Source organism: Chiloscyllium punctatum, chromosome 6 (assembly GCF_047496795.1).
Source record: "Chiloscyllium punctatum isolate Juve2018m chromosome 6, sChiPun1.3, whole genome shotgun sequence".
In the NCBI taxonomy this organism is placed as follows: domain Eukaryota; kingdom Metazoa; phylum Chordata; class Chondrichthyes; order Orectolobiformes; family Hemiscylliidae; genus Chiloscyllium; species Chiloscyllium punctatum.
The window spans coordinates 81,414,272-81,441,902 of record NC_092744.1 but is presented as its reverse complement, the minus strand read 5'-3'; the positions used below and the strand labels follow the sequence as shown (position 1 = coordinate 81,441,902).

The window sequence follows — 27,631 nt, the reverse complement described above, 5'->3', positions numbered from 1 at the left end:
TGGGCCAGCATTTACTGCCCGTCCCCATTACCCTTGAGAAAGTGGCGGTGAGCTGCCTCTTTGAACCACCACAGTGCACCTGCTGTGGTTTGACCCACAATGCCATTAGGGAGGGAATTCTGAGATAATGACCCAGTGACAGTGGAGGAACAGCCATATATTTCCAAGTCCGGAATGGTGAGTGGTTTAGAGGGAAACTTGCAGGTGCTGGTTTTCCCATGTATCTGCTGCCCTTGTCCTTCTAGGTGGAAGTGGTTGTGGGTTTGGAAAGTGCTGTCTGAGGATCTTTGTGTATCTTGAAGATACTACATGCTGCTGAGTGTCAGTGGTGGAGGGAGTGAATGTTTGCGGATGTGGCCTCAATGAAGAGGCTGCTTTATCTTGGATGGTGTCAAGCTTCATGAGTGTTTTTGGAGCTGCACCCATCCAGGCAAGTGGGGACTATTCCATCACACTCCTGACTTGTGCCTTTGGACAGGCATTGGGGAGTTAGGAAGTGAGTTACCTGCTGCACAATTCCTCCAACCTGCTCTTGTGACCACTGTGTTCATGTGGTGAGTCCAGTTGAGTTTCTGGTCAATGGTAGCCTCCAGGGTACGGATAGTGGGAGTTTCAGTGATAGTAACACCATTGAATGTCAAGAGCGGTAATTAGATTGTCTCTTATTGGTGATGGTCATTGTCTGGTATTCGTGTGGCATGAATGTTACTTGCCACTTGTCAGCCCAAGCCTGGATATTGTCCAGATCTTGTTGCATTTGAGCGTAGACTACTTCAGGACCTGAAGAGTTGCAAATGGTGCTGAGCACTGTGCAATTATCGGCAAACCTCCCCACTTCTGACTTTATGATGGAGCGAAGGTCATTGATGAAGCGACTGAGGACACTCCCCTGAGGGACTCCTGCAGAGATGTCCTGGAGCTGAGATGACTGACCTCCAACAACCACTACCATCTTCCTATGTGCTAGGGATGAGTCCACCTAGTGGAGAGTTTGCACCCTGATACTGATTGATTCCAGTTTTGTGAGGGCTCCTTGCTGCCACACTCAGTCGAATGCAGCCTTGATGTCAATGGCCATCACTTTTACTTCACCTCCAGAACTCATCTCCTTAGTCCATGTTTGAACCAAGGCTGTAATGAGGGCAGGAGCTGAGTGGCCCTGGTGGAACCCAAACTGGGCGTCACTGAGCAGGTTATTGCTGAACAGGTGCTGCTCAATAGCACTATTGGTGACACCTTCCATCACTTTACTGATGGTCGAGAGTAGACTGACGGGGCGGTAATTGGCCAAGCTGGGTTTGACCTGCTTTTTGTGTACACAGTATACCTGAGCAATTTTGCAAATTGTCAGGTAGATATAAATAATCTGGACCACAAGTCTTGCACACTGTTACTGGAATGTTCTGGGCCTTTGTAGTATTCAGCGTCTTCAGCCGTTTCTTGATGTCACTTAGAGCAGTATTCCCTCTGGGCTGTGTAACTGCATAGCTGCACAACTGATCCAAGATTCTTCCAAGATCCTGTGCTTACCGAGTGGTGTGATCCGTGTGCCATGCATTGACTTCCAGTTTCGGAAGTTGCTGGTGCACATGGATATCTGACGTCTGCACACTGATTAAAACATTAGAGGGACTATTGATCTTGAGCGAATTGAATTGGCTGAAGACTGGGCTGTGTCATGCTAGGCACCTCTAGAGGAGGCCAGGCTGGATCATCTACTCGGCTCTTCTGGCTGAAGATTGCTGTGAATCCTTCAGCCTTGTCTTTTGCACTGATGTGCTGAGCTCTTCCATCATTGAGCTTGGTGATATTTGTGGAGCCCCTGCCTCCAGTGAACTGTTTAGTTATCCACCACAATTAATGACTGGATATGGCAGAACCCCAGAGCCTAGATCTGATCCATCTCCACAATGTCGAGGGCAATGACTCTTACCGATGCTGCCATGGACAGATGCACCTGTAGCCAGCAGACTGGTGAAGGTGAGGTCAAGGAAGTTTTTCCCTCTTGTTGGTTCCCTCACCGCCTGCCGCAGAACCTGTCCAGCAGCTATGTCCTTCAGGACCTGACCAGCTCGATCGGTGTTGCTGCTGCAGAGCCACTCTTGGTGGTGGATAGTGAAGACCGCCACCCAGAGTATATTCTGTGCTATTGTCACCCTCACAGCTTCCTGCTAGTGTTATTCAACATGGAGGATTCATCAGCCAAGGGAGGGCGGTACGTGGTCATCAGCAGGTGGTTTCCTTGCCCATGTTTAACCCTGAAGCCATGAGACTTCATTGGGTCTGGAGTCAACGTTGAGGATTTCCAGAGTAACTCCCTCCTGACTGTATCCCACTGTGCCTCCACATCTGCTGGGTCTGTCCTGCTGGTGAGACAGGACATAGCCAGGGCTGGTGATTGTGTGTCTAGGACATTATAAGGTATGATTCCATGAAAACGACTATGCTGCTTGATTAGTCTGTGAGACAGGTCTCTGAAATTTGGCGCTAGCCTCCAGTTGTTCGTGAGGAGGACTTTGCAGGGTCAACAGAGCTGTTTCCATTCTGGTCGTTTTGGGTGCATAGATCGATATCTGGTGGTCCATTCAGTTTCATTCCTTTGGAATGACTTTGTAATGATTTTATACAACTCAGTGGCTTGCTGGGCCATTCTGAAGGCAGTCAGGAGTCAAGCACCTTCATGTGGGTCTGGGATCACAAATAGGCCATACTGGGTAGGAAGAGCAGACTTTCTTTCTTAAAGGACGCCCTCAGATGGTATCAAGCATCTTGATGGTACCGTGCTCCATAGGGTGGAAGTCAGAGAGGAAAACTAAGTCCAAACCGATCATGGAGAGATGTGGATGCAGTTGTGTTTGAGAAGCATCTGAATGGGAAGGGTTTTGGGAGGGAACTCAAGTACTTACTGCCTGCAAGGCTGAAGGCATGGCCAGCAGGAATGGAGGGAGGGAAATCAGGGATGACACACAAATCAGGTTAAGGAAGCATGGCAGTCCCATAAAGGTGGAGGACTGGAAAGGGTTACAGAGGTAGGGTGTAGAGAGGCCATGGGGAATTGGCAATCGAGGCATTGAGAATAAGTACATGTCATTCAGTACAGAGGTGATGGAGTGTTTGACGGTTGGGGCAGCACAGTTGCTCAGTGGTTAGCACTGCTATCTCACAGCACCAGGCACCAGGGTTCAATCCCACCCTTGGGTAACTGTCTCTGTGTAACTTGTGCACTCTCCTTGTGTGTCAGTGGGTTTCCTCAGAGGACTCCTCCAGTTGTGGTTTCCTCCCGCAGTGCAAAGATGTGCAGGTTAGCTGGATTGGCCATGGGAAATGGACGGTTACGGGGATAGGGTGGTAGGGATGTCCTTCAGAAGGTCAGTATGGACTCAATGGGCCGAATGACCTGCTTCCACACTGTAGGCATTCTATGGTTAGATTTTCAAGTGTTAGACTGGGAGGAGCTCTTGATTTGTTTAACGTTGGTTACAGTCCTGAATATGGTGTCTCTGATGATGGTGTTGACTGAGGTGGCATTGTTGGTACAGGGCAGGCTTAAAGGGCAGGGGTTTTCCTTGAGGTCCTGGGAGACAACAAGGTTGCTGCTGGCAGCTGTGGATGAGTATGTGCCTGCCTGTACAGTTCAGGACTTGGGTTGCCTATTGAAGCCAGTGATGGAGGTTTGAAGTGGCAATTTGAAACTTGAGTTTAGAAAGTCTTGAGCTCTTAGATTTGTCCAGGATGGACCAGCTCCAGCTACACGGGCATGCTTTGAGGCTAGGGCACAGATGAATGGGTGCACCAAGTAAGTAGAGAAGGGCTCTCATCATTTGGGGGCAGTGTAGCATCTCTGCGTGGTTAGTACTAGAAACGTTTGAAGTCAAGACCAGTTTTCTTGTGGCGGGGGGAGGGGAGGGGGGGGGAGGTGGAATAAGGATGCAGTGGTATGTGTGTCATGGGTGAATACAATCCCCTTTGACCTTCTGTTTCAAGTTTTCTGGTTTGAAGAAATAACATGGTGCCTCACAGTGCCTAGGACCCGGGTTCGATTCCAGCCTTGGGCCACCGTCTGTGCAGAGTTTGCAAGTTCTCCCCTGTGTCTGCGTGGGTTTCCTCCGGGTGCTCCAGTATCCTCCCACAAAAATGTGCAGGTTAGGTGAATTGGTCATGCTAAATTGCCCATAATGTCCAGGGACATGTAGATTAGATGTGTTAGCCATGGGGAATGTAGAGTCATGGGGATAGGGTAGGGGGACGGGTTTGGGTCAGGGTGGGATGCTCTTTGGTGAGTTGGTGTGGACCTTTGGGCCAAATGGCCTGTTTCCACGGAGTATGAATTCTATGGATTCCGTGATAAAGCTGGAAACATCGAAACAGTTCCAGATTTTGTTTTCTCACAGTTCATAAAGATATATTCACAATATTTTCTTAACACCGTCAGCCCCTGCAATGAAGAACTTAGCATTGAATAAAACCAATGGGGATTTATCTGTTCAAACCCTTTGTACTTTACAGCCATATTCATAGAGTCATACAGCATGGAAACAGACCTTTGGTCCAACTCATCTGCGCTGACCAGACATCTCAATCTGAACTAGTCCCATTTGCCAGCACTTGGCCATTATCCCTGTAAACCCTTCCTATTCATAGAGGACTGCAACAGTTCAAGAATGCAGCTCAATAAATGCCAGTAAAGCCTACATCCCATACATGAATAAATAAACAAAAATCCTATCTATGTCCCTCATGATTTTATAAACCAGTAAAAGGTCACCCCTTCAGCCTCCGAAGCTCCATTAGAATTAGTCTTTATTATCACCTGCACTCAAATGAGCGCAGTGAAAAGTTTGTAATGTTCACCTCTTGGCACCATCTTAGAGTCAGGGTACCTAGGCACAGGATACTTGAGTATGGGAGCAAAGTCCCAAGCTCTGTCAACATCCTTCTAAATCTTTTCTGCACGCTCAGGTCTTAATGACATTTTTTCCTATGTCAAGGAGACCAGGATTGAACGCAGTATTCCAAAAACGGCCTCACCAATGTCCCGTGCAACCACAACAAGACCTCCCAACTCCTGTACTCAGTGCACTGATCGATAAAGGAAAGCATATCAAACACTGCCTTCACTATCCTGTCTACCTGCAACTCCACTTTTAAAGAACTATCAATTTGCACTTCAAGGTCTCTTTGTTCGGCAGCACTCCTCAGGGCTGTACCGTTAACTGTATAAGTCCTGCCCAGGTGTGCCTTACCAAAATGTAACACCTCATACTTATTTAGATTAAACTCCATCTGCCACTCCTCAGCCCATTGATCCGTCTGTTGTACTCTGAGATGACCTTCTTCACTCTCCACGACACCATCTGCAAACTTACTGACCGTACCTCCGATATTCACACCATCTCACCTAGGAATTGGAAGATTCTCGGAGGAGGGAGGAAGATGTAAAAAAGGAGTTTGAGAACTGGAAGGAAGAAGAAAGGAAAAAATTTTTCCAGGAAATGGAGCGCCTAAGACAGGAGCTCCTGGCGGAATTTCAGGATATTGCGGAGAAGAATCAGTCTATTGAAGCGGTGGGTGAAATATTTTCAGTTGATTCACGTTGAGGTAGTGACTATGTTTCCTGTGGTGTCAGTGATATACCATTGCCTGGGTCAACGATCATTTAGTTTGGCTGACCCTTGCTAATAACCTGTTTCTGATCTTCATGAACAACCGCTCAGTCTACCTCATCTCACCTGGTTAGTAAGGTTTCCCCATATCGGTCAGTGTCTGTGTGTTCCCCATGTTGGTCAGTGTCTGTGTACTCCCCATGTCGGTCAGTGTCTGTGTATTCCCCGTGTCGATCAGTGTCTGTGTGTTCCCCATGTCGGTCTGTGTCTGTGTGCTCCCCGTGTCGGTCAGTGTCCGTGTGTTCTCTGTGTCAATCAGTGTCTGTGTGTTCCCCGTGTCGGTCAGTGTCTACGTGTTCTTTGTGTCGGTCAGTGTCTGTGTGTTCCTCATGTTGGTCAGTGTCTGTGTGTTCTCTGTCGGTCAGTGTCTGTGTGTTCTCTGTCGGTCAGTGTCTGTGTGTTCTCTGTGTCGGACAGTGTCGGTGTGTTCCTCGTGTCGGTCAGTGACTGTGTATTCCCCGTGTCGGTCAGTGTCTGTGTGTTCCCCATGTCGGTCAGTGTCTGTGTGTTCCCCATGTCGGTCAGTGTCTGTGTGTTCCCCGTGTCAGTCAGTGTCTGTGTATTCCCTGTGTCGGTCAGTGACTGTGTATTCCCTGTGTCGGTCAGTGACTGTGTGTTCCCCGTGTCGGTCAGTGTCTGTGTGTTCTCCGTGTCGGTCAGTGTCTGTGTGTTCCTCATGTCGGTCTGTGTCTGTGTGCTCCCCGTGTCGGTCAGTGTCCGTGTGTTCCCCGTGTCGACCAGTGTCTGTATGTTTCCCCGTGTCAGTCAGTGTCTGTATGTTCCCCGTGTCGATCAGTGTCTGCTTGTATCCTGTGTCGGTCAGTGTCTGTATGTTCCCCGTGTCGATCAGTGTCTGTGTGTTCCTCGTGTCGGTCAGTGTCTGTGTGTTCCTCGTGTCGGTCAGTGTCTGCGTGTTCCCCGTGTCGGTCAGTGTCTACGTGTTCTTTGTGTCGGTCAGTGTCTGTGTGTTCCTCATGTTGGTCAGTGTCTGTGTGTTCTCTGTCGGTCAGTGTCTGTGTGTTCTCTGTGTCGGACAGTGTCGGTGTGTTCCTCGTGTCGGTCAGTGTCTGCGTGTTCCCCGTGTCGATCAGTGTCTGTGTGTTCCCCGTGTCGGTCAGTGTCTGCGTGTTCCCCATGTCGAACATTATCTGTGTTCCGTGTCGATCAGTTTCTGAATGTTCTCCGTGTTGGTCAGTGTCTGTGTGTTCCTCATGTCGGTCAGTGTCTGTGTGTTCCCCATGTCGGTCAGTGTCTGTGTGTTCCCCATGTCGGTCAGTGTCTGTGTGTTCCCCATGTCGGTCAGTGTCTGTGTGTTCCCCGTGTCAGTCAGTGTCTGTGTGTTCCTCGTGTCGATCAGTGTCCGTGTGTTCCTCGTGTCGGTCAGTGTCTGCGTGTTCCCCATGTCGAACATTATCTGTGTTCCGTGTCGGTCAGTGTCTGTATATTCCCCGTGTCGGTCAGTGTCTGCGTGTTCCCCGTGTCGATCAGTGTCTGTGTGTTCCTCGTGTCGGTCAGTGTCTGTGTGTTCCCCGTGTCGGTCAGTGTCTGTGTATTCCCCGTGTCGGTCAGTGTCTGTGTGTTCCTCGTGTCGATCAGTGTCCGTGTGTTCCTCGTGTCGATCAGTGTCCGTGTGTTCCTCGTGTCGGTCAGTGTGTGCGTTCCCTGTGTCGGTCAGTGTCTGCGTGTTCCCCATGTCGCTCAGTGTCTGCGTGTTCCCCATGTCGGTCAGTGTCTGTGTGTTCTCTGTGTCGGTCAGCGTCGGTGTGTTCCTCGTGTCGGTCAGTGTCTGCGTGTTCCCCGTGTCGGTCAGTGTCTACGTGTTCCCCGTGTCGGTCAGTGTCTACGTGTTCCCCGTTTCGGTCAGTGTCCGTGTGTTCCCCGTGTCGGTCAGTGTCCGTGTGCTCCCCGTGTCGGTCAGTGTCCGTGTGTTCCTCGTGTCGGTCAGTGTCCGCGTGTTCCCCGTGTCGGTCAGTGTCGGTGTGTTCCTCGTGTCGGTCAGTGTCTGCGTGTTCCCCGTGTCGATCAGTGTCTGTGTGTTCCCCGTGTCGGTCAGTGTCTGCGTGTTCCCCATGTCGAACATTATCTGTGTTCCGTGTCGATCAGTTTCTGAATGTTCTCCGTGTTGGTCAGTGTCTGTGTGTTCCTCATGTCGGTCAGTGTCTGTGTGTTCCCCATGTCGGTCAGTGTCTGTGTGTTCCCCGTGTCAGTCAGTGTCTGTGTATTCCCTGTGTCGGTCAGTGACTGTGTATTCCCTGTGTCGGTCAGTGACTGTGTGTTCCCCGTGTCGGTCAGTGTCTGTGTGTTCTCCGTGTCGGTCAGTGTCTGTGTGTTCCCCATGTCGGTCTGTGTCTGTGTGCTCCCCGTGTCGGTCAGTGTCCGTGTGTTCCCCGTGTCGACCAGTGTCCGTGTGTTCCCCATGTCGGTCTGTGTGTCCCCCTGTGTCAATCAGTGTGTGTGTGTTGCCCCTGTCGGTCAGTGTCTGTGTGTTCCCCGTGTCGGTAAGTGTCTGTGTGTTCCTCATGTCGGTCAGTGTCTGTGTGTTCTCCGTGTCGGTCAGTGTCTGTGTGTTCTCCGTGTCGGTCAGTGTCTGTGTGTTCCCCGTGTCGGTCAGTGTCTGTATATTCCCCGTGTCGGTCAGTGTCTGTATATTCCCCGTGTCGGTCAGTGACTGTGTATTCCCTGTGTCGGTCAGTGACTGTGTGTTCCCCGTGTCGGTCAGTGTCTGTGTGTTCTCCGTGTCGGTCAGTGTCTGTGTGTTCCTCATGTCGGTCTGTGTCTGTGTGCTCCCCGTGTCGGTCAGTGTCCGTGTGTTCCCCGTGTCGACCAGTGTCTGTATGTTTCCCCATGTCAGTCAGTGTCTGTATGTTCCCCGTGTCGATCAGTGTCTGCTTGTATCCTGTGTCGGTCAGTGTCTGTATGTTCCCCGTGTCGATCAGTGTCTGTGTGTTCCTCGTGTCGGTCAGTGTCTGCGTGTTCCCCGTGTCGGTCAGTGTCTACGTGTTCTTTGTGTCGGTCAGTGTCTGTGTGTTCCTCATGTTGGTCAGTGTCTGTGTGTTCTCTGTCGGTCAGTGTCTGTGTGTTCTCTGTCGGTCAGTGTCTGTGTGTTCTCTGTGTCGGACAGTGTCGGTGTGTTCCTCGTGTCGGTCAGTGTCTGCGTGTTCCCCGTGTCGATCAGTGTCTGTGTGTTCCCCGTGTCGGTCAGTGTCTGCGTGTTCCCCATGTCGAACATTATCTGTGTTCCGTGTCGATCAGTTTCTGAATGTTCTCCGTGTTGGTCAGTGTCTGTGTGTTCCTCATGTCGGTCAGTGTCTGTGTGTTCCCCATGTCGGTCAGTGTCTGTGTGTTCCCCATGTCGGTCAGTGTCTGTGTGTTCCCCGTGTCAGTCAGTGTCTGTGTATTCCCTGTGTCGGTCAGTGACTGTGTATTCCCTGTGTCGGTCAGTGACTGTGTATTCCCTGTGTCGGTCAGTGACTGTGTGTTCCCCGTGTCGGTCAGTGTCTGTGTGTTCTCCGTGTCGGTCAGTGTCTGTGTGTTCTCCGTGTCGGTCAGTGTCTGTGTGTTCCCCATGTCGGTCTGTGTCTGTGTGCTCCCCGTGTCGGTCAGTGTCCGTGTGTTCCCCGTGTCGACCAGTGTCCGTGTGTTCCCCATGTCGGTCTGTGTGTCCCCTGTGTCAATCAGTGTGTGTGTGTTGCCCCTGTCGGTCAGTGTCTGTGTGTTCCCCGTGTCGGTAAGTGTCTGTGTGTTCCTCATGTCGGTCAGTGTCTGTGTGTTCCCCGTGTCGGTCAGTGTCTGTGTGTTCCCCGTGTCGGTCAGTGTCTGTGTGTTCTCCGTGTCGGTCAGTGTCTGTGTGTTCCCCGTGTCGGTCAGTGTCTGTGTGTTCCCCGTGTCGGTCAGTGTCTGTATATTCCCCGTGTCGGTCAGTGTCTGTGTGTTCCCCGTGTCGATCAGTGTCTGTGTGTTCCTCGTGTCGGTCAGAGTCTGTGTGTTCCCCGTGTCGGTCAGTGTCTGTGTATTCCCCGTGTCGGTCAGTGTCTGTGTGTTCCTCGTGTCGATCAGTGTCCGTGTGTTCCTCGTGTCGGTCAGTGTGTGCGTTCCCTGTGTCGGTCAGTGTCTGCGTGTTCCCCATGTCGCTCAGTGTCTGCGTGTTCCCCATGTCGGTCAGTGTCTGTGTGTTCTCTGTGTCGGTCAGCGTCGGTGTGTTCCTCGTGTCGGTCAGTGTCTACGTGTTCCCCGTGTCGGTCAGTGTCTACGTGTTCCCCGTTTCGGTCAGTGTCCGTGTGTTCCCCGTGTCGGTCAGTGTCTGTGTGTTCTCTGTGTCGGTCAGCGTCGGTGTGTTCCTCGTGTCGGTCAGTGTCTACGTGTTCCCCGTGTCGGTCAGTGTCTACGTGTTCCCCGTTTCGGTCAGTGTCCGTGTGTTCCCCGTGTCGGTCAGTGTCCGTGTGTTCCTCGTGTCGGTCAGTGTCCGTGTGTTCCTCGTGTCGGTCAGTGTCTGCGTGTTCCCCGTGTCGGTCAGTGTCTACGTGTTCTTTGTGTCGGTCAGTGTCTGTGTGTTCCTCATGTTGGTCAGTGTCTGTGTGTTCTCGGTCGGTCAGTGTCTGTGTGTTCTCTGTCGGTCAGTGTCCGTGTGTTCTCTGTGTCGGACAGTGTCGGTGTGTTCCTCGTGTCGGTCAGTGTCTGCGTGTTCCCCGTGTCGATCAGTGTCTGTGTGTTCCCCGTGTCGGTCAGTGTCTGCGTGTTCCCCATGTCGAACATTATCTGTGTTCCGTGTCGATCAGTTTCTGAATGTTCTCCGTGTTGGTCAGTGTCTGTGTGTTCCTCATGTCGGTCAGTGTCTGTGTGTTCCCCATGTCGGTCAGTGTCTGTGTGTTCCCCGTGTCAGTCAGTGTCTGTGTATTCCCTGTGTCGGTCAGTGACTGTGTGTTCCCCGTGTCGGTCAGTGACTGTGTGTTCCCCGTGTCGGTCAGTGACTGTGTGTTCCCCGTGTCGGTCAGTGTCTGTGTGTTCTCCGTGTCGGTCAGTGTCTGTGTGTTCCCCATGTCGGTCTGTGTCTGTGTGCTCCCCGTGTCGGTCAGTGTCCGTGTGTTCCCCGTGTCGACCAGTGTCCGTGTGTTCCCCATGTCGGTCTGTGTGTCCCCTGTGTCAATCAGTGTGTGTGTGTTGCCCCTGTCGGTCAGTGTCTGTATGTTCCCCGTGTCGGTAAGTGTCTGTGTGTTCCTCATGTCGGTCAGTGTCTGTGTGTTCTCCGTGTCGGTCAGTGTCTGTGTGTTCTCCGTGTCGGTCAGTGTCTGTGTGTTCCCCGTGTCGGTCAGTGTCTGTATATTCCCCGTGTCGGTCAGTGTCTGTGTGTTCCCCGTGTCGATCAGTGTCTGTGTGTTCCTCGTGTCGGTCAGTGTCTGTGTGTTCCCCGTGTCGGTCAGTGTCTGTGTATTCCCCGTGTCGGTCAGTGTCTGTGCGTTCCCTGTGTCGGTCAGTGTCTGCGTGTTCCCCATGTCGCTCAGTGTCTGTGTGTTCCCCATGTCGGTCAGTGTCTGTGTGTTCTCTGTGTCGGTCAGCGTCGGTGTGTTCCTCGTGTCGGTCAGTGTCTGCGTGTTCCCCGTGTCGGTCAGTGTCTACGTGTTCCCCGTGTCGGTCAGTGTCTACGTGTTCCACGTGTCGGTCAGTGTCCGTGTGTTCCCCGTGTCGGTCAGTGTCCGTGTGTTCCTCGTGTCGGTCAGTGTCCGTGTGCTCCCCGTGTCGGTCTGAGTCCGTGTGCTCCCCGTGTCGGTCAGTGTCCGTGTGTTCCCCGTGTCGACCAGTGTCCGTGTGTTCCCCATGTCGGTCTGTGTGTCCCCGTGTCAATCAGTGTGTGTGTGTTGCCCCTGTCGGTCAGTGTCTGTGTGTTCCCCGTGTCGGTCAGTGTCTGTGTGTTCCTCATGTCGGTCAGTGTCTGTGTATTCCCTGTGTCGGTCAGTGTCTGTGTGTTCCCCGTGTCGGTCAGTGTCTGTATGTTTCCCCGTGTCAGTCAGTGTCTGTATGTTCCCCGTGTCGATCAGTGTCTGCTTGTATCCTGTGTCGGTCAGTGTCTGTATGTTCCCCGTGTCGATCAGTGTCTGTGTGTTCCCCGTGTCGGTCAGTGTCTGCGTGTTCCCCGTGTCGGTCAGTGTCTACGTGTTCTTTGTGTCGGTCAGTGTCTGTGTGTTCCTCGTGTCGGTCAGTGTCTGTGTGTTCCTCATGTTGGTCAGTGTCTGTGTGTTCTCTGTCGGTCAGTGTCTGTGTGTTCTCTGTCGGTCAGTGTCTGTGTGTTCTCTGTGTCGGACAGTGTCGGTGTATTCCTCGTGTCGGTCAGTGTCTGCGTGTTCCCCGTGTCGATCAGTGTCTGCGTGTTCCCCGTGTCGGTCAGTGTCTGTGTGTTCCCCATGTCGAACATTATCTGTGTTCCGTGTCGATCAGTTTCTGAATGTTCTCCGTGTTGGTCAGTGTCTGTGTGTTCTCCGTGTCGGTCAGTGTCTGTGTGTTCCCTCTGTCGATCAGTGTCTGCGTGTTCCCTGTGTCGATCAGTGTCTGCTTGTATCCCGTGTCGGTCAGTGTCTGTGTATTCCCTGTGTCGTTCAGTGTCTGCGTGTTCTCTGTGTCGGTCAGTGTCTGCGTGTTCTCTGTGTCGGTCAGTGTCTGCGTGTTCTCTGTGTCGGTCAGTGTCTGTGTGTTCTCTGTGTCGGTCAGTGTTGGTGTGTTCCTCGTGTCGGTCAGTGTCTGTATGTTCCCCGTGTCGGTCAGTGTCTGTGTATTCCCCATGTCGGTCAGTGTCTGTGTGTTCCCCGTGTCAGTCAGTGTCTGTATGTTTCCCCGTGTCAGTCAGTGTCTGTATATTCCCCGTGTCGATCAGTGTCTGCTTGTATCCCGTGTCGGTCAGTGTCTGTGTATTCCCCGTGTCGGTCAGTGTCCGTGTGTTCCTCGTGTCGGTCAGTGTGTGTGTTCCCCGTGTCGGTCAGTGTCTGCGTGTTCCCCGTGTCGGTCAGTGTCTGCGTGTTCCCCGTGTCGGTCAGTGTCTGCGTGTTCCCCGTGTCGGTCAGTGTCTGCGTGTTCCTCGTGTCGGTCAGTGTCTGCATGTTCCCTGTGTCGGTCAGTGTCTGCATGTTCCCCGTGTCGAACATTATCTGTGTTCCGTGTCGATCAGTTTCAGAATGTTCTCCGTGTCGGTCAGTGTCTGTGTGTTCCCCCGTGTCGGTCAGTGTCTGTGTGTTCCCCGTGTCGGTCAGTGTCTGCTTGTATCCCGTGTCGGTCAGTGTCTGCATGTTCCCCGTGTCGGTCAGTGTCTGCTTGTATCCCGTGTCGGTCAGTGTCTGTGTATTCCCCGTGTCGGTCAGTGTCCGTGTGTTCCCTGTGTCGGTCAGTGTCTGCGTGTTCTCCGTGTCGGTCAGTGTCTGCGTGTTCTCTGTGTCGGTCAGTGTCTGTGTGTTCTCTGTGTCGGTCAGTGTTGGTGTGTTCCTCGTGTCGGTCAGTGTCTGTATGTTCCCCGTGTCGGTCAGTGTCTGTGTATTCCCCATGTCGGTCAGTGTCTGTGTGTTCCCCGTGTCAGTCAGTGTCTGTATGTTTCCCCGTGTCAGTCAGTGTCTGTATATTCCCCGTGTCGATCAGTGTCTGCTTGTATCCCGTGTCGGTCAGTGTCTGTGTATTCCCCGTGTCGGTCAGTGTCCGTGTGTTCCTCGTGTCGGTCAGTGTGTGTGTTCCCCGTGTCGGTCAGTGTCTGCGTGTTCCCCGTGTCGGTCAGTGTCTGCGTGTTCCTCGTGTCGGTCAGTGTCTGCATGTTCCCTGTGTCGGTCAGTGTCTGCATGTTCCCCGTGTCGAACATTATCTGTGTTCCGTGTCGATCAGTTTCAGAATGTTCTCCGTGTCGGTCAGTGTCTGTGTGTTCCCCCGTGTCGGTCAGTGTCTGTGTGTTCCCCGTGTCGGTCAGTGTCTGCTTGTATCCCGTGTCGGTCAGTGTCTGTATGTTCCCCGTGTCGGTCAGTGTCTGCTTGTATCCCGTGTCGGTCAGTGTCTGTGTATTCCCCGTGTCGGTCAGTGGCCGTGTGTTCCCTGTGTCGGTCAGTGGCCGTGTGTTCCCTGTGTCGGTCAGTGTCTGCGTGTTCCTCGTGTCGGTCAGTGTCGGTGTGTTCCTCGTGTCGGTCAGTGTCGGTGTGTTCCTCGTGTCGGTCAGTGTCTGTGTGTTCCCCGTGTCGGTCAGTGTCTGCGTGTTCCCCGTGTCGAACATTATCTGTGTTCCGTGTCGATCAGTTTCTGAATGTTCTCCGTGTCAGTCAGTGTCTGTGTGTTCTCCGTGTCGGTCAGTATCTGTGTGTTCCCCGTGTCGGTCAGTGTCTGTGTGTTCCCTCTGTCGATCCGTGTCTGCGTGTTCCCCGTGTCGGTCAGTGTCTGTGTGTTCCCCGTGTCGGTCAGTGTCTGTGTGTTCCCCGTGTCGGTCAGTGTCTGTGTATTCCCCGTGTCGGTCAGTGTCTGTATGTTTCCCCGTGTCAGTCAGTGTCTGTATATTCCCCGTGTCGATCAGTGTCTGCTTGTATCCCGTGTCGGTCAGTGTCTGTGTATTCCCCGTGTCGGTCAGTGTCCGTGTGTTCCTCGTGTCGGTCAGTGTCTGCGTGTTCCCCGTGTCGGTCAGTGTCTGCGTGTTCCCCGTGTCGGTCAGTGTCTGCGTGTTCCCCGTGTCGGTCAGTGTCTGCGTGTTCCCCGTGTCGGTCAGTGTCTGTGTATTCCTCGTGTCGGTCAGTGTCTGCATGTTCCCTGTGTCGGTCAGTGTCTGCGTGTTCCCCGTGTCGAACATTATCTGTGTTCCGTGTCGATCAGTTTCTGAATGTTCTCCGTGTCGGTCAGTGTCTGTGTGTTCCCCGTGTCGGTCAGTGTCTGCTTGTATCCCGTGTCGGTCAGTGTGTTCCCCGTGTCGGTCAGTGTCTGTGTGTTCCCCGTTTCGGTCAGTGTCTGTGTATTCCCCGTGTCGGTCAGTGTCTGTATGTTCCCCGTGTCGATCAGTGTCTGCGTGTTCCTCGTGTCGGTCAGTGTCGGTGTGTTCCTCGTGTCGGTCAGTGTCTGTGTGTTCCCCGTGTCGGTCAGTGTCTGCATGTTCCCTGTGTCGGTCAGTGTCTGCGTGTTCCCCGTGTCGAACATTATCTGTGTTCCGTGTCGATCAGTTTCTGAATGTTCTCCGTGTCAGTCAGTGTCTGCGTGTTCCCCGTGTCGGTCAGTGTCTGTGTGTTCCCCGTGTCGGTCAGTGTCTGTGTGTTCCCCGTGTCGGTCAGTGTCTGTATGTTCCCCGTGTCGGTCAGTGTCTACGTGTTCTCTGTGTCAGTCAATGTCTGTGTTTTCCTCGTGTCAGTCAGTGTCTGCGTGTTCCCCGTGTCTGTCAGTGTCTACGTGTTCCCCGTGTCTGTCAGTGTCTGTATGTTTCCCCGTGTCAGTCAGTGTCTGTATGTTCCCCGTGTCGGTCAGTGTCTGTGTGTTCCCCGTGTCGGTCAGTGTCTGTGTGTTCCCCGTGTCGGTCGGTGTCTGTGTGTTCCCCGTGTCGGTCAGTGTCTGTGTGTTCCCCGTGTCGGTCAGTGTCTGTGTGTTCCCCGTGTCGGTCAGTGTCTGTGTGTTCCCCGTGTCGGTCAGTGTCTGTGTGTTCCCCGTGTCGGTCAGTGTCTGCGTGTTCCCTGTGTCGGTCAGTGTCTGCGTGTTCCCCGTGTCGAACATTATCTGTGTTCCATGTCGATCAGTTTCTGAATGTTCTCCGTGTCAGTCAGTGTCTGTGTGTTCTCCGTGTCGGTCAGTGTCTGTGTGTTCCCCGTGTCGGTCAGTGTCTGTGTGTTCCCTCTGTCGATCCGTGTCTGCATGTTCCCCGTGTCGGTCAGTGTCTGTGTGTTCCCCGTGTCGGTCAGTGTCTGTGTGTTCCCCGTGTCGGTCAGTGTCTGTGTGTTCCCCGTGTCGGTCACTGTCTGTGTGTTCCCCGTGTCGGTCACTGTCTGTGTGTTCCCTGTGTCGGTCAGTGTCTGTGTGTTCTCTGTGTCAGTCAATGTCTGTGTTTTCCCCGTGTCAGTCAGTGTCTGTATATTCCCTGTGTCGATCAGTGTCTGCTTGTATCCCGTGTCGGTCAGTGTCTGTGTATTCCCCGTGTTGGTCAGTGTCCGTGTGTTCCTCGTGTCGGTCAGTGTGTGTGTTCCCTGTGTCGGTCAGTGTCTGCGTGTTCCCTGTGTCGGTCAGTGTCTGTGTGTTCTCTGTGTCGGTCAGTGTCGGTGTGTTCCTCGTGTCGGTCAGTGTCTGTGTGTTCCCCGTGTCGGTCAGTGTCTGTGTATTCCCCGTGTCGGTCAGTGTCTGTATATTCCCCGTGTCGATCAGTGTCTGCTTGTATCCCGTGTCGGTCAGTGTCTGTGTATTCCCCGTGTCGGTCAGTGTCCGTGTGTTCCTCGTGTCGGTCAGTGTCCGTGTGTTCCTCGTGTCGGTCAGTGTGTGTGTTCCCTGTGTCGGTCAGTGTCTGCGTGTTCCCCGTGTCGGTCAGTGTCTGCGTGTTCCCCGTGTCGGTCAGTGTCTGCGTGTTCCCCGTGTCGGTCAGTGTCTGCGTGTTCCCCGTGTCGGTCAGTGTCTGCGTGTTCCCCGTGTCGGTCAGTGTCTGTGTGTTCCTCGTGTCGGTCAGTGTCTGCGTGTTCCCTGTGTCGGTCAGTGTCTGCGTGTTCCCCGTGTCGAACATTATCTGTGTTCCGTGTCGATCAGTTTCTGAATGTTCCCCGTGTCGGTCAGTGTCTGTGTGTTCCCCGTGTCGGTCAGTGTCTGTGTGTTCCCCGTGTCGGTCAGTGTCTGCTTGTATCCCGTGTCGGTCAGTGTCTGTATTTTCCCCGTGTCGGTCAGTGTCTGTGTATTCCCCGTGTCGGTCAGTGTCTGCGTGTTCCCTGTGTCGGTCAGTGTCTGTGTGTTCCTCGTGTCGGTCAGTGTCTGTGTGTTCCTCGTGTCGGTCAGTGTCGGTGTGTTCCCCGTGTCGATCAGTGTCTGTGTGTTCCCCGTGTCGGTCAGTGTCTGCATGTTCCCTGTGTCGGTCAGTGTCTGCGTGTTCCCCGTGTCGAACATTATCTGTGTTCCGTGTCGATCAGTTTCTGAATGTTCTCCGTGTCGGTCAGTGTCTGTGTGTTCCCCGTGTCGGTCAGTGTCTGTGTGTTCCCCGTGTCGGTCAATGTCTGCTTGTATCCCGTGTCAGTCAGTGTCTGTATGTTCCCCGTGTCGGTCAGTGTCTGCTTGTATCCCGTGTCGGTCAGTGTCTGTGTATTCCCCGTGTCGGTCAGTGGCCGTGTGTTCCCTGTGTCGGTCAGTGTCTGCGTGTTCCCTGTGTCGGTCAGTGTCGGTGTGTTCCTCGTGTCGGTCAGTGTCGGTGTGTTCCTCGTGTCGGTCAGTGTCTGTGTGTTCCCCGTGTCGGTCAGTGTCTGCATGTTCCCTGTGTCGGTCAGTGTCTGCGTGTTCCCCGTGTCGAACATTATCTGTGTTCCGTGTCGATCAGTTTCTGAATGTTCTCCGTGTCGGTCAGTGTCTGTGTGTTCTCCGTGTCGGTCAGTGTCTGTGTGTTCCCCGTGTCGGTCAGTGTCTGTGTGTTCCCTCTGTCGATCCGTGTCTGCGTGTTCCCTCTGTCGATCCGTGTCTGCGTGTTCCCCGTGTCGGTCAGTGTCTGTGTGTTCCCCGTGTCGGTCAGTGTCTGTGTGTTCCCCGTGTCGGTCACTGTCTGTGTGTTCCCCGTGTCGGTCACTGTCTGTGTGTTCCCCGTGTCGGTCACTGTCTGTGTGTTCCCCGTGTCAGTCACTGTCTGTGTGTTCCCCGTGTCGGTCACTGTCTGTGTGTTCCCCGTGTCGGTCACTGTCTGTGTGTTCCCCGTGTCGGTCACTGTCTGTGTGTTCCCCGTGTCGGTCAGTGTCTGTGTGTTCCCCGTTTCGGTCAGTGTCTGTGTGTTCCCCGTGTCGGTCAGTGTCTGTGTGTTCCCCGTGTCGGTCAGTGTCTGTGTGTTCCCCGTGTCGGTCAGTGTCTGTGTGTTCCCCGTGTCGGTCAGTGTCTGTATGTTCCCCGTGTCGGTCAGTGTCTACGTGTTCTCTGTGTCAGTCAATGTCTGTGTTTTCCTCGTGTCAGTCAGTGTCTGCGTGTTCCCCGTGTCTGTCAGTGTCTACGTGTTCCCCGTGTCTGTCAGTGTCTGTATGTTTCCCCGTGTCGGTCAGTGTCTGTGTGTTCCCCGTGTCGGTCAGTGTCTGTGTGTTCCCCGTGTCGGTCAGTGTCTGTGTGTTCCCCGTGTCGGTCAGTGTCTGCGTGTTCCCCGTGTCGGTCAGTGTCTGCGTGTTCCCCGTGTCGGTCAGTGTCTGCGTGTTCCCCGTGTCGAACATTATCTGTGTTCCGTGTCGATCAGTTTCTGAATGTTCTCCGTGTCAGTCAGTGTCTGTGTGTTCTCCGTGTCGGTCAGTGTCTGTGTGTTCCCCGTGTCGGTCAGTGTCTGTGTGTTCCCTCTGTCGATCCGTGTCTGCGTGTTCCCCGTGTCGGTCAGTGTCTGTGTGTTCCCCGTGTCGGTCAGTGTCTGTGTGTTCCCCGTGTCGGTCACTGTCTGTGTGTTCCCCGTGTCGGTCAGTGTCTGCGTGTTCCCCGTGTCGGTCAGTGTCTGTATGTTTCCCCGTGTCGGTCAGTGTCTGTATGTTCCCCGTGTCGGTCAGTGTCTGTATGTTTCCCCGTGTCAGTCAGTGTCTGTGTGTTCCCCGTGTCGGTCAGTGTCTGCTTGTATCCCGTGTCGGTCAGTGTCTGTATGTTCCCCGTGTCGGTCAGTGTCTGCTTGTATCCCGTGTCGGTCAGTGTCTGTGTATTCCCCGTGTCGGTCAGTGGCCGTGTGTTCCCTGTGTCGGTCAGTGGCCGTGTGTTCCCTGTGTCGGTCAGTGTCTGCGTGTTCCTCGTGTCGGTCAGTGTCGGTGTGTTCCTCGTGTCGGTCAGTGTCGGTGTGTTCCTCGTGTCGGTCAGTGTCTGTGTGTTCCCCGTGTCGGTCAGTGTCTGCGTGTTCCCCGTGTCGAACATTATCTGTGTTCCGTGTCGATCAGTTTCTGAATGTTCTCCGTGTCAGTCAGTGTCTGTGTGTTCTCCGTGTCGGTCAGTATCTGTGTGTTCCCCGTGTCGGTCAGTGTCTGTGTGTTCCCTCTGTCGATCCGTGTCTGCGTGTTCCCCGTGTCGGTCAGTGTCTGTGTGTTCCCCGTGTCGGTCAGTGTCTGTGTGTTCCCCGTGTCGGTCAGTGTCTGTGTATTCCCCGTGTCGGTCAGTGTCTGTATGTTTCCCCGTGTCAGTCAGTGTCTGTATATTCCCCGTGTCGATCAGTGTCTGCTTGTATCCCGTGTCGGTCAGTGTCTGTGTATTCCCCGTGTCGGTCAGTGTCCGTGTGTTCCTCGTGTCGGTCAGTGTCTGCGTGTTCCCCGTGTCGGTCAGTGTCTGCGTGTTCCCCGTGTCGGTCAGTGTCTGCGTGTTCCCCATGTCGGTCAGTGTCTGCGTGTTCCCCGTGTCGGTCAGTGTCTGTGTGTTCCTCGTGTCGGTCAGTGTCTGCATGTTCCCTGTGTCGGTCAGTGTCTGCGTGTTCCCCGTGTCGAACATTATCTGTGTTCCGTGTCGATCAGTTTCTGAATGTTCTCCGTGTCGGTCAGTGTCTGTGTGTTCCCCGTGTCGGTCAGTGTCTGTGTGTTCCCCGTGTCGGTCAGTGTCTGCTTGTATCCCGTGTCGGTCAGTGTGTTCCCCGTGTCGGTCAGTGTCTGTGTGTTCCCCGTTTCGGTCAGTGTCTGTGTATTCCCCGTGTCGGTCAGTGTCTGTATGTTCCCCGTGTCGATCAGTGTCTGCGTGTTCCTCGTGTCGGTCAGTGTCGGTGTGTTCCTCGTGTCGGTCAGTGTCTGTGTGTTCCCCGTGTCGGTCAGTGTCTGCATGTTCCCTGTGTCGGTCAGTGTCTGCGTGTTCCCCGTGTCGAACATTATCTGTGTTCCGTGTCGATCAGTTTCTGAATGTTCTCCGTGTCAGTCAGTGTCTGCGTGTTCCCCGTGTCGGTCAGTGTCTGTGTGTTCCCCGTGTCGGTCAGTGTCTGTGTGTTCCCCGTGTCGGTCACTGTCTGTGTGTTCCCCGTGTCGGTCACTGTCTGTGTGTTCCCCGTGTCGGTCACTGTCTGTGTGTTCCCCGTGTCGGTCACTGTCTGTGTGTTCCCCGTGTCGGTCAGTGTCTGTGTGTTCTCTGTGTCAGTCAATGTCTGTGTTTTCCCCGTGTCGGTCAGTGTCTGTGTGTTCCCCGTGTCGGTCAGTGTCTGTATGTTTCCCCGTGTCAGTCAGTGTCTGTATATTCCCCGTGTCGATCAGTGTCTGCTTGTATCCCGTGTCGGTCAGTGTCTGTGTATTCCCCGTGTCGGTCAGTGTGTGTGTTCCCTGTGTCGGTCAGTGTCTGCGTGTTCCCCGTGTCGGTCAGTGTCTGCGTGTTCCCCGTGTCGGTCAGTGTCTGCGTGTTCCCCGTGTCGGTCAGTGTCTGTGTGTTCCCCGTGTCGGTCAGTGTCTGTGTGTTCCTCGTGTCGGTCAGTGTCTGCGTGTTCCCCGTGTCGGTCAGTGTCTGCGTGTTCCCCGTGTCGAACATTATCTGTGTTCCGTGTCGATCAGTTTCTGAATGTTCCCCGTGTCGGTCAGTGTCTGTGTGTTCCCCGTGTCGGTCAGTGTCTGTGTGTTCCCCGTGTCGGTCAGTGTCTGCTTGTATCCCGTGTCGGTCAGTGTCTGTATTTTCCCCGTGTCGGTCAGTGTCTGTGTATTCCCCGTGTCGATCAGTGTCTGCGTGTTCCCTGTGTCGGTCAGTGTCTGTGTGTTCCTCGTGTCGGTCAGTGTCTGTGTGTTCCCCGTGTCGATCAGTGTCTGTGTGTTCCCCGTGTCGGTCAGTGTCTGCATGTTCCCTGTGTCGGTCAGTGTCTGCGTGTTCCCCGTGTCGAACATTATCTGTGTTCCGTGTCGATCAGTTTCTGAATGTTCTCCGTGTCGGTCAGTGTCTGTGTGTTCCCCGTGTCGGTCAGTGTCTGTGTGTTCCCCGTGTCGGTCAATGTCTGCTTGTATCCCGTGTCAGTCAGTGTCTGTATGTTCCCCGTGTCGGTCAGTGTCTGCTTGTATCCCGTGTCGGTCAGTGTCTGTGTATTCCCCGTGTCGGTCAGTGGCCGTGTGTTCCCTGTGTCGGTCAGTGTCTGCGTGTTCCCTGTGTCGGTCAGTGTCGGTGTGTTCCTCGTGTCGGTCAGTGTCGGTGTGTTCCTCGTGTCGGTCAGTGTCTGTGTGTTCCCCGTGTCGGTCAGTGTCTGCATGTTCCCTGTGTCGGTCAGTGTCTGCGTGTTCCCCGTGTCGAACATTATCTGTGTTCCATGTCGATCAGTTTCTGAATGTTCTCCGTGTCAGTCAGTGTCTGTGTGTTCTCCGTGTCGGTCAGTGTCTGTGTGTTCCCCGTGTCGGTCAGTGTCTGTGTGTTCCCTCTGTCGATCCGTGTCTGCGTGTTCCCTCTGTCGATCCGTGTCTGCGTGTTCCCCGTGTCGGTCAGTGTCTGTGTGTTCCCCGTGTCGGTCAGTGTCTGTGTGTTCCCCGTGTCGGTCACTGTCTGTGTGTTCCCCGTGTCAGTCACTGTCTGTGTGTTCCCCGTGTCGGTCACTGTCTGTGTGTTCCCCGTGTCGGTCACTGTCTGTGTGTTCCCCGTGTCAGTCACTGTCTGTGTGTTCCCCGTGTCAGTCACTGTCTGCGTGTTCCCCGTGTCGGTCACTGTCTGTGTGTTCCCCGTGTCGGTCAGTGTCTGTGTGTTCCCCGTTTCGGTCAGTGTCTGTGTGTTCCCCGTGTCGGTCAGTGTCTGTGTGTTCCCCGTGTCGGTCAGTGTCTGTGTGTTCCCCGTGTCGGTCAGTGTCTGTATGTTCCCCGTGTCGGTCAGTGTCTACGTGTTCTCTGTGTCAGTCAATGTCTGTGTTTTCCTCGTGTCAGTCAGTGTCTGCGTGTTCCCCGTGTCTGTCAGTGTCTACGTGTTCCCCGTGTCTGTCAGTGTCTGTATGTTTCCCCGTGTCAGTCAGTGTCTGTATGTTCCCCGTGTCGGTCAGTGTCTGTGTGTTCCCCGTGTCGGTCAGTGTCTGTGTGTTCCCCGTGTCGGTCAGTGTCTGTGTGTTCCCCGTGTCGGTCAGTGTCTGCGTGTTCCCCGTGTCGGTCAGTGTCTGCGTGTTCCCCGTGTCGGTCAGTGTCTGCGTGTTCCCCGTGTCGGTCAGTGTCTGCGTGTTCCCCGTGTCGAACATTATCTGTGTTCCGTGTCGATCAGTTTCTGAATGTTCTCCGTGTCAGTCAGTGTCTGTGTGTTCTCCGTGTCGGTCAGTGTCTGTGTGTTCCCCGTGTCGGTCAGTGTCTGTGTGTTCCCTCTGTCGATCCGTGTCTGCGTGTTCCCCGTGTCGGTCAGTGTCTGTGTGTTCCCCGTGTCGGTCAGTGTCTGTGTGTTCCCCGTGTCGGTCAGTGTCTGTGTGTTCCCCGTGTCGGTCACTGTCTGTGTGTTCCCCGTGTCGGTCAGTGTCTGCGTGTTCCCCGTGTCGGTCAGTGTCTGTATGTTTCCCCGTGTCAGTCAGTGTCTGTATGTTCCCCGTGTCGATCAGTGTCTGTATGTTTCCCCGTGTCAGTCAGTGTCTGTATTTTCCCCGTGTCGATCAGTGTCTGCTTGTATCCTGTGTCGGTCAGTGTCTGTATGTTCCCCGTGTCGATCAGTGTCTGCGTGTTCCCCGTGTCGGTCAGTGTCTGCGTGTTCCCCGTGTCGGTCAGTGTCTACGTGTTCTCTGTGTCGGTCAGTGTCTGTGTGTTCCTCATGTCGGTCAGTGTCTGTATGTTCCCTGTGTCGGTCAGTGTCTGTGTGTTCTCTGTGTCAGTCAATGTCTGTGTTTTCCTCGTGTCAGTCAGTGTCTGTGTGTTCCCCGTGTCGGTCAGTGTCTGTGTATTCCCCGTGTCGATCAGTGTCTGTGTGTTCCCCGTGTCGGACAGTGTCTGTATGTTCCCTGTGTCGGTCAGTGTCTGTATGTTCCCTGTGTCGGTCAGTGTCTGCATGTTCCCCGTGTCGGTCAGTGTCTGCGTGTTCCCCGTGTTGAACAGTATCTGTGTTCCGTGTCGATCAGTTTCTGAATGTTCCCCGTGTCGGTCAGCGTCTGTGTGCTCCCCGTGTCGGTCAGCGTCTGTGTGTTCCCCGTGTCGGTCAGTGTCTGTGTGTTCCCCGTGTCGGTCAGTGTCTGTGTGCTCCCCGTGTCGGTCAGTGTCTGCGTGTTCCCCGTGTCGGTCAGTGTCTGTGTGCTCCCCGTGTCGGTCAGTGTCTGTGTGTTCCCCGTGTCGGTCAGTGTCTGTGTGCTCCTTGTGTCGGTCAGTGTATCTGATCGCCATGTCCCTCGGTGTCTTTGTCTTCCCATGGTGTTCAATGTCTGTGTGTTGGCTGTGTCCATTGAGGTTTCCTTTGAAATTCTCTTGCAGTTGGGCAGCTAATGTCACAGCTCCTAATTGGGCAATTCACAACTTTTGGACTCATGTTCCACTCAACAGTTTCAGGTCATCATCTCTGCTCCCAGTTTTCATTCTGTTTGAGCCATTGACAGTGACGGTTCTGATTTTTCCCATTTCCACTTCACCTGTGTTTGTTTTTTCTTCCATTACTCGTCCTATGCTGTCATCTTGCTTCATATCTCTTTTCCTACTATCTCACACAGACCTTCTGCTTCTCTCCTTTACAGACACACATTCCTCTTCTCAGTACCTCAGCAACTGACTTTAACCTCGTACATCTTGTCCTTTTCTGCAGTGCTTCTCTGAACCCCCACCCTGTATCTCTGCATCTAAGGCAGACATGCTGAACTCTCCCAGCAATACTTCCTGTTTCGGCAGCGTTTGGCTTTTGTATGATTAGCTCGTTGGGTCGTTGCGTGGTTAAGAGAGCAGGAGGTTAACTGTCTGTCCCGTTGCCCAGAAGAATTAAACGTTAATCGTTGTAATCATTAGAAACTGCAGGAGATCCAAGTGGCAGCCCCAGCGCTGTCAACAGTGACGGCCTACCATGTCGAGGATCACGCGATGGAGCTGAGAAACTGGAAGGAGAGATATGAGAAGCTGGTAAGTGGAAACACTGGAACCATTCAATGGGAGGGCTATGGCATTGCCTGGCGTTGTGGGGCTTGTTGGGATGGGGTGGAGCCCAGCAGTACCTCACAGTGCAGTCCCTAGGGCCTGGGCAAATAAAAGGGAACAGAAACTTTAATGGACACTCTCTGGGAAATCATGAATTAAGGAAAGCCGCTATCCCTTTTCAATCCAGCCCGTATTAACATGGCCTGTCCCTGGACCATGCCCCTCATTATTTTTCAAGTTCCTTCACACATCTGCCCCACCTTATCCAGTTCATCTCCCAAGTTCGAGCTCTCTCTCAGAACCCCCAAGGGTAATCAATAAAACATCAGAATTTTGACCCACTGTCACATTGTGGGCTCCATGCCACAGAACTTACAGTGTGCAACATACGACCAGTGTTTGATGGGGACAATGTCAAGGGAGCTTTACTTTTAGTTAATTTTAGTTTCAAAGAGTAGAGGTGGCTTTACTGTGTGGTTAGCCCATGCTGACCCTATTCCCAGGAATGCTTGAGGGTCACGGCATCCAGGAAAATTTACTTTCCAGTTCAAAAGAGTAGAGCAGCTTTAATTTGTATCGAACCCCTTACTGTCCCTGTTCTGGGAGTTTTTGATGGGGACAGTGTGGAGGGAGCTTTACTCTGTATCTAACCCCGTGCTGTCCCTGTCCTGGGAGTGTTTGATGGGGGCCAGTTTAGAGAGAGGTTTAATCTGTACCTAACTCCATGTAGTCCCTGTCCTGGGAGTATTTGGTGGGGACAGTGTAGAGGAAGCTTTACTTTGTAGCTAACACCATGCTGTCCCTGTTCTGGGAGTATTTGATGGGGGCAGTGTAGAGGGAGCTTTGCTTTGTATCTAACTCAGTGCTGTCCCAACTATGGGAATGTTTGATGGGGGCAGTGTGGAGAGAGCTTTATTCTGTATCTAACTCCATGCTGTCCCTGTCATGGGAGTATTTGATAGGGACAGTGTAGAGGGACATTTACTTTCTGTTTTTAAAAAAAGTAGAGGGAGCTTAACTTATTGCTTACTTTCAGTTGGAAAGAGTAAAATTCCAGTCGAAAAGTGTGGTGCTGGAAAAGCACAGTGGGTCAGGCAGCATCTGAGGAGCAGGAGAGTCAATGTTTCAGGCATTGATGAACATTCGTGTTGAAGAGTTTATGCCTGAAATGTTGCCTCTCCTGCTCCTGGGATTATGCCTGACCTGCTATTCCTTCCCAGTGCCACCCTTTTCGTCTCCAACTCCACAGCATCTGCAGTCCTCACTTTCTCCTTCTCGAGCAGAATGTACGACCAGGTAAATCAAGAACAGGAGGAGGCCATTCAGCCCTCGAGCCTACTCCCCCATTCAATAAGATCATAGCTGACTCTGGTTGTGGCTCGAAGTCCATTTTCCCACCTCCCCCTCGTAACCTTTCACCCCTTGCTTAACAATAATCCATCTAACTCAGCCTTCAAGATATTCAAAGAATCTGCTTTGTTTGCTGTTTCAGGAACAGCATTCCAAAGACTCGTGAGAGAAGATTATTTTGCCTCATCTCTGTTTTAAATGGGTGACCCATCTTTAAACCAATGACCCTTTCTCCTAGGTTCATGAGGAAACATTCTCCCCAACATCTCCTCTGTCAAATCGCTTCACCGAATCCCTACAGGTGGAAAGAGGCCATTCAGCCCATCCTCTGCACCGATCCTCTGATGAGCATCCCATCCAGACTCACTGCCCTACCCTATCCCTGTACCCCTGCATTTCCCAAGGCTCACCCACCTAGCCTGCACATCCCTGGACACTACAGGGCAATTTAGCATGGCCAATCCACCTAACCTGCATATATCTTTGGATTGTGGGAGGAAACCGGAGCACCCGGTGGAAACCCATGCAAGCACGCAGAGAATGTGCAAACTCTACACACACACACACAAACACACACACACACACACACACACACACACACACACACACACACACACACACACACAGATGTCCAAGGCTGGAATCGAACCCGGGTCCCTGGTGCTGTGAGGCAGCAGTGCTAACTGCCGTGCCACACTCTTCTAAACTCCATTAGCCGTGAGCCTGGCCAGACCAATCGTCCCTCGTGAGGCAACCATTTTATTTCCTGGAATGGGTGACCTCTTTATTCATTCCATCAAAATGTCCCCCACTTTGGAATGTTCTGCCAAGGTCTAGGCTCACTCATGAGCGACGATGACTTGGATGAGGCCTGCTGCCAATATACAGGGCACTGTGACTGCAAGGGGGGATAGCATCATGAACCTGGCTGCAAGTTGTGTGGAGATTCTTCTACTGAGTACCACTCCCTCAGCAACAAGGCCCCCGTGGATTGGAGTGCACGTACGTTTTTGTGGCTTCCCACTGCCATGGAATTCTACCCCGATGCCCCTTCGTCGTGAGTGGCCCTCAGACTGACTCCTAAATTGAGGCCTAGAGTCTGTGTTTGCCGTCGAGCCTGTCTGTGCTGATCCCTCTCCCAGGTTTAGCTGGGATTTTTGGAGGCTGTCTGCCTGGGGAAGGCAGTGGACTCTGTGCATCGGGCAAGCCGCTCTGTCCTCCTGATTGTTAGCCAAACAAATGTGCTTGGCTGCAGAAACCTCGCCCCCTGTTTGAAAGCTGCTGTGCCATCTGTGACCCACATGACTCATCCCTGCCCCATCATTTATGTTCATCTGTCTTAACGGTTCTTAGCCTGTCTGTGGTGTCTTCTGTTTAATGAGTGTGGCTGACAGCACAGAACAGGTCCTTCAGTGGGAGCTGTTATTCTCTCTCTTTCTTTATCTCTCCCCCTCTTCTCCCCTTTCTGTGTCTCTCTTTCTCTCCCTCTATCTCTCTCCGTCTTTCTTTCTTTACCTATCTCCCTCTCTTGCTCCTTCCCCCTTTCTCTTTATCTCTCTCTCTTTCTGTCTTTTTAATCTTTCTTCCCCCTTTCTCTCTCTCTGTGTCTCTCTCTCTCACTTTTTATCTCTCTTTCTCTCTCTCTCTTTATGTCTCTTTCTTCTTGTTCTCTATTTCTCTGTCTCTGTCTCTCTCTCTCTCTCCTTCTCCCTGCCTCTCTTTATCTCTCTCCCTCCTTCCCTCCCTCCCTCCCTCTCTCTCTCTCTCTCTCTCTCTCTCTCTCTCTCTCTCCCCCCCTCCCTCTCATTTTCTCTCTCTCTCCCCCTCCCTCCCTCTCTTTCTCTCTCTCTCTCTCTCTCTCTCTCTCTCTCTCTCTCTCTCTCTCTCTCTCTCTCTCTGCCTCCCTCCCTCCCTCTCTTTCTCTCTCTCTCTCTCTCTCCCCCTCCCTCCCTCTCTGTATCTATTTCTCATTCTCTCTCTCTGCTGCTCCCCCTCTCTCAGCCCTAAATCCTACAATTACCTTTCAAGGTACCCTTACCACTCTGTGCCACTTCTTCATAGTCAGGGTCAACAAGTGCGGGACCGAAGCCTTGATTTCTAAGCTCCAGCTTGGTCTGTAGCTTTACAATCTGCAGATGGCATAGGTGTCAAGGTTACAGCTCTTCACCCAGGCTGCTGGGCCAGGCTGTACCTTCAGTCCAAACTGGTGTCCTGACTCTTATTGAGCACAACTCTCTCTGAACTTGCACCATGCCCTGAGCAGACCGCCTGGTTTGTTGTTCCATTATTGCTCCAAGGCTTCATTTGGGGTGCCATATAGAAGTAAAGGAACATAGAGATATAGGAGCAGGAGTAGGCCACTCGGCCCTTCGAGCCTGCTCCACCATTCAGTATGCTCATGTCTCGTTACTGAGCTCAGGACGATATCCCCACTGAGGAAAGGCTGGGGGACTTGAGGCTATTTTTGTTCGAGAGGACAAGGTTGAGAGGTGACTTAATTGA

General features: G+C 53.1%; 1 protein-coding gene across 8 annotated transcripts in view; it reads left to right on the top strand.

Annotated features, from left to right (window-relative positions):
* The window catches only part of dzip1l (DAZ interacting zinc finger protein 1-like), a 197,929-nt gene that overhangs the window by 22,408 nt on the left and 147,890 nt on the right, over positions 1-27,631 (top strand). For all 8 annotated transcript variants that reach the window (XM_072573073.1, XM_072573077.1, XM_072573075.1 and 5 more), the window contains 2 exons: positions 5,403-5,564; positions 23,654-23,764. In XM_072573073.1, coding sequence (XP_072429174.1) covers positions 5,403-5,564; positions 23,654-23,764 — 273 coding nt within the window. The remainder of the gene's footprint in view (positions 1-5,402; positions 5,565-23,653; positions 23,765-27,631) is intronic.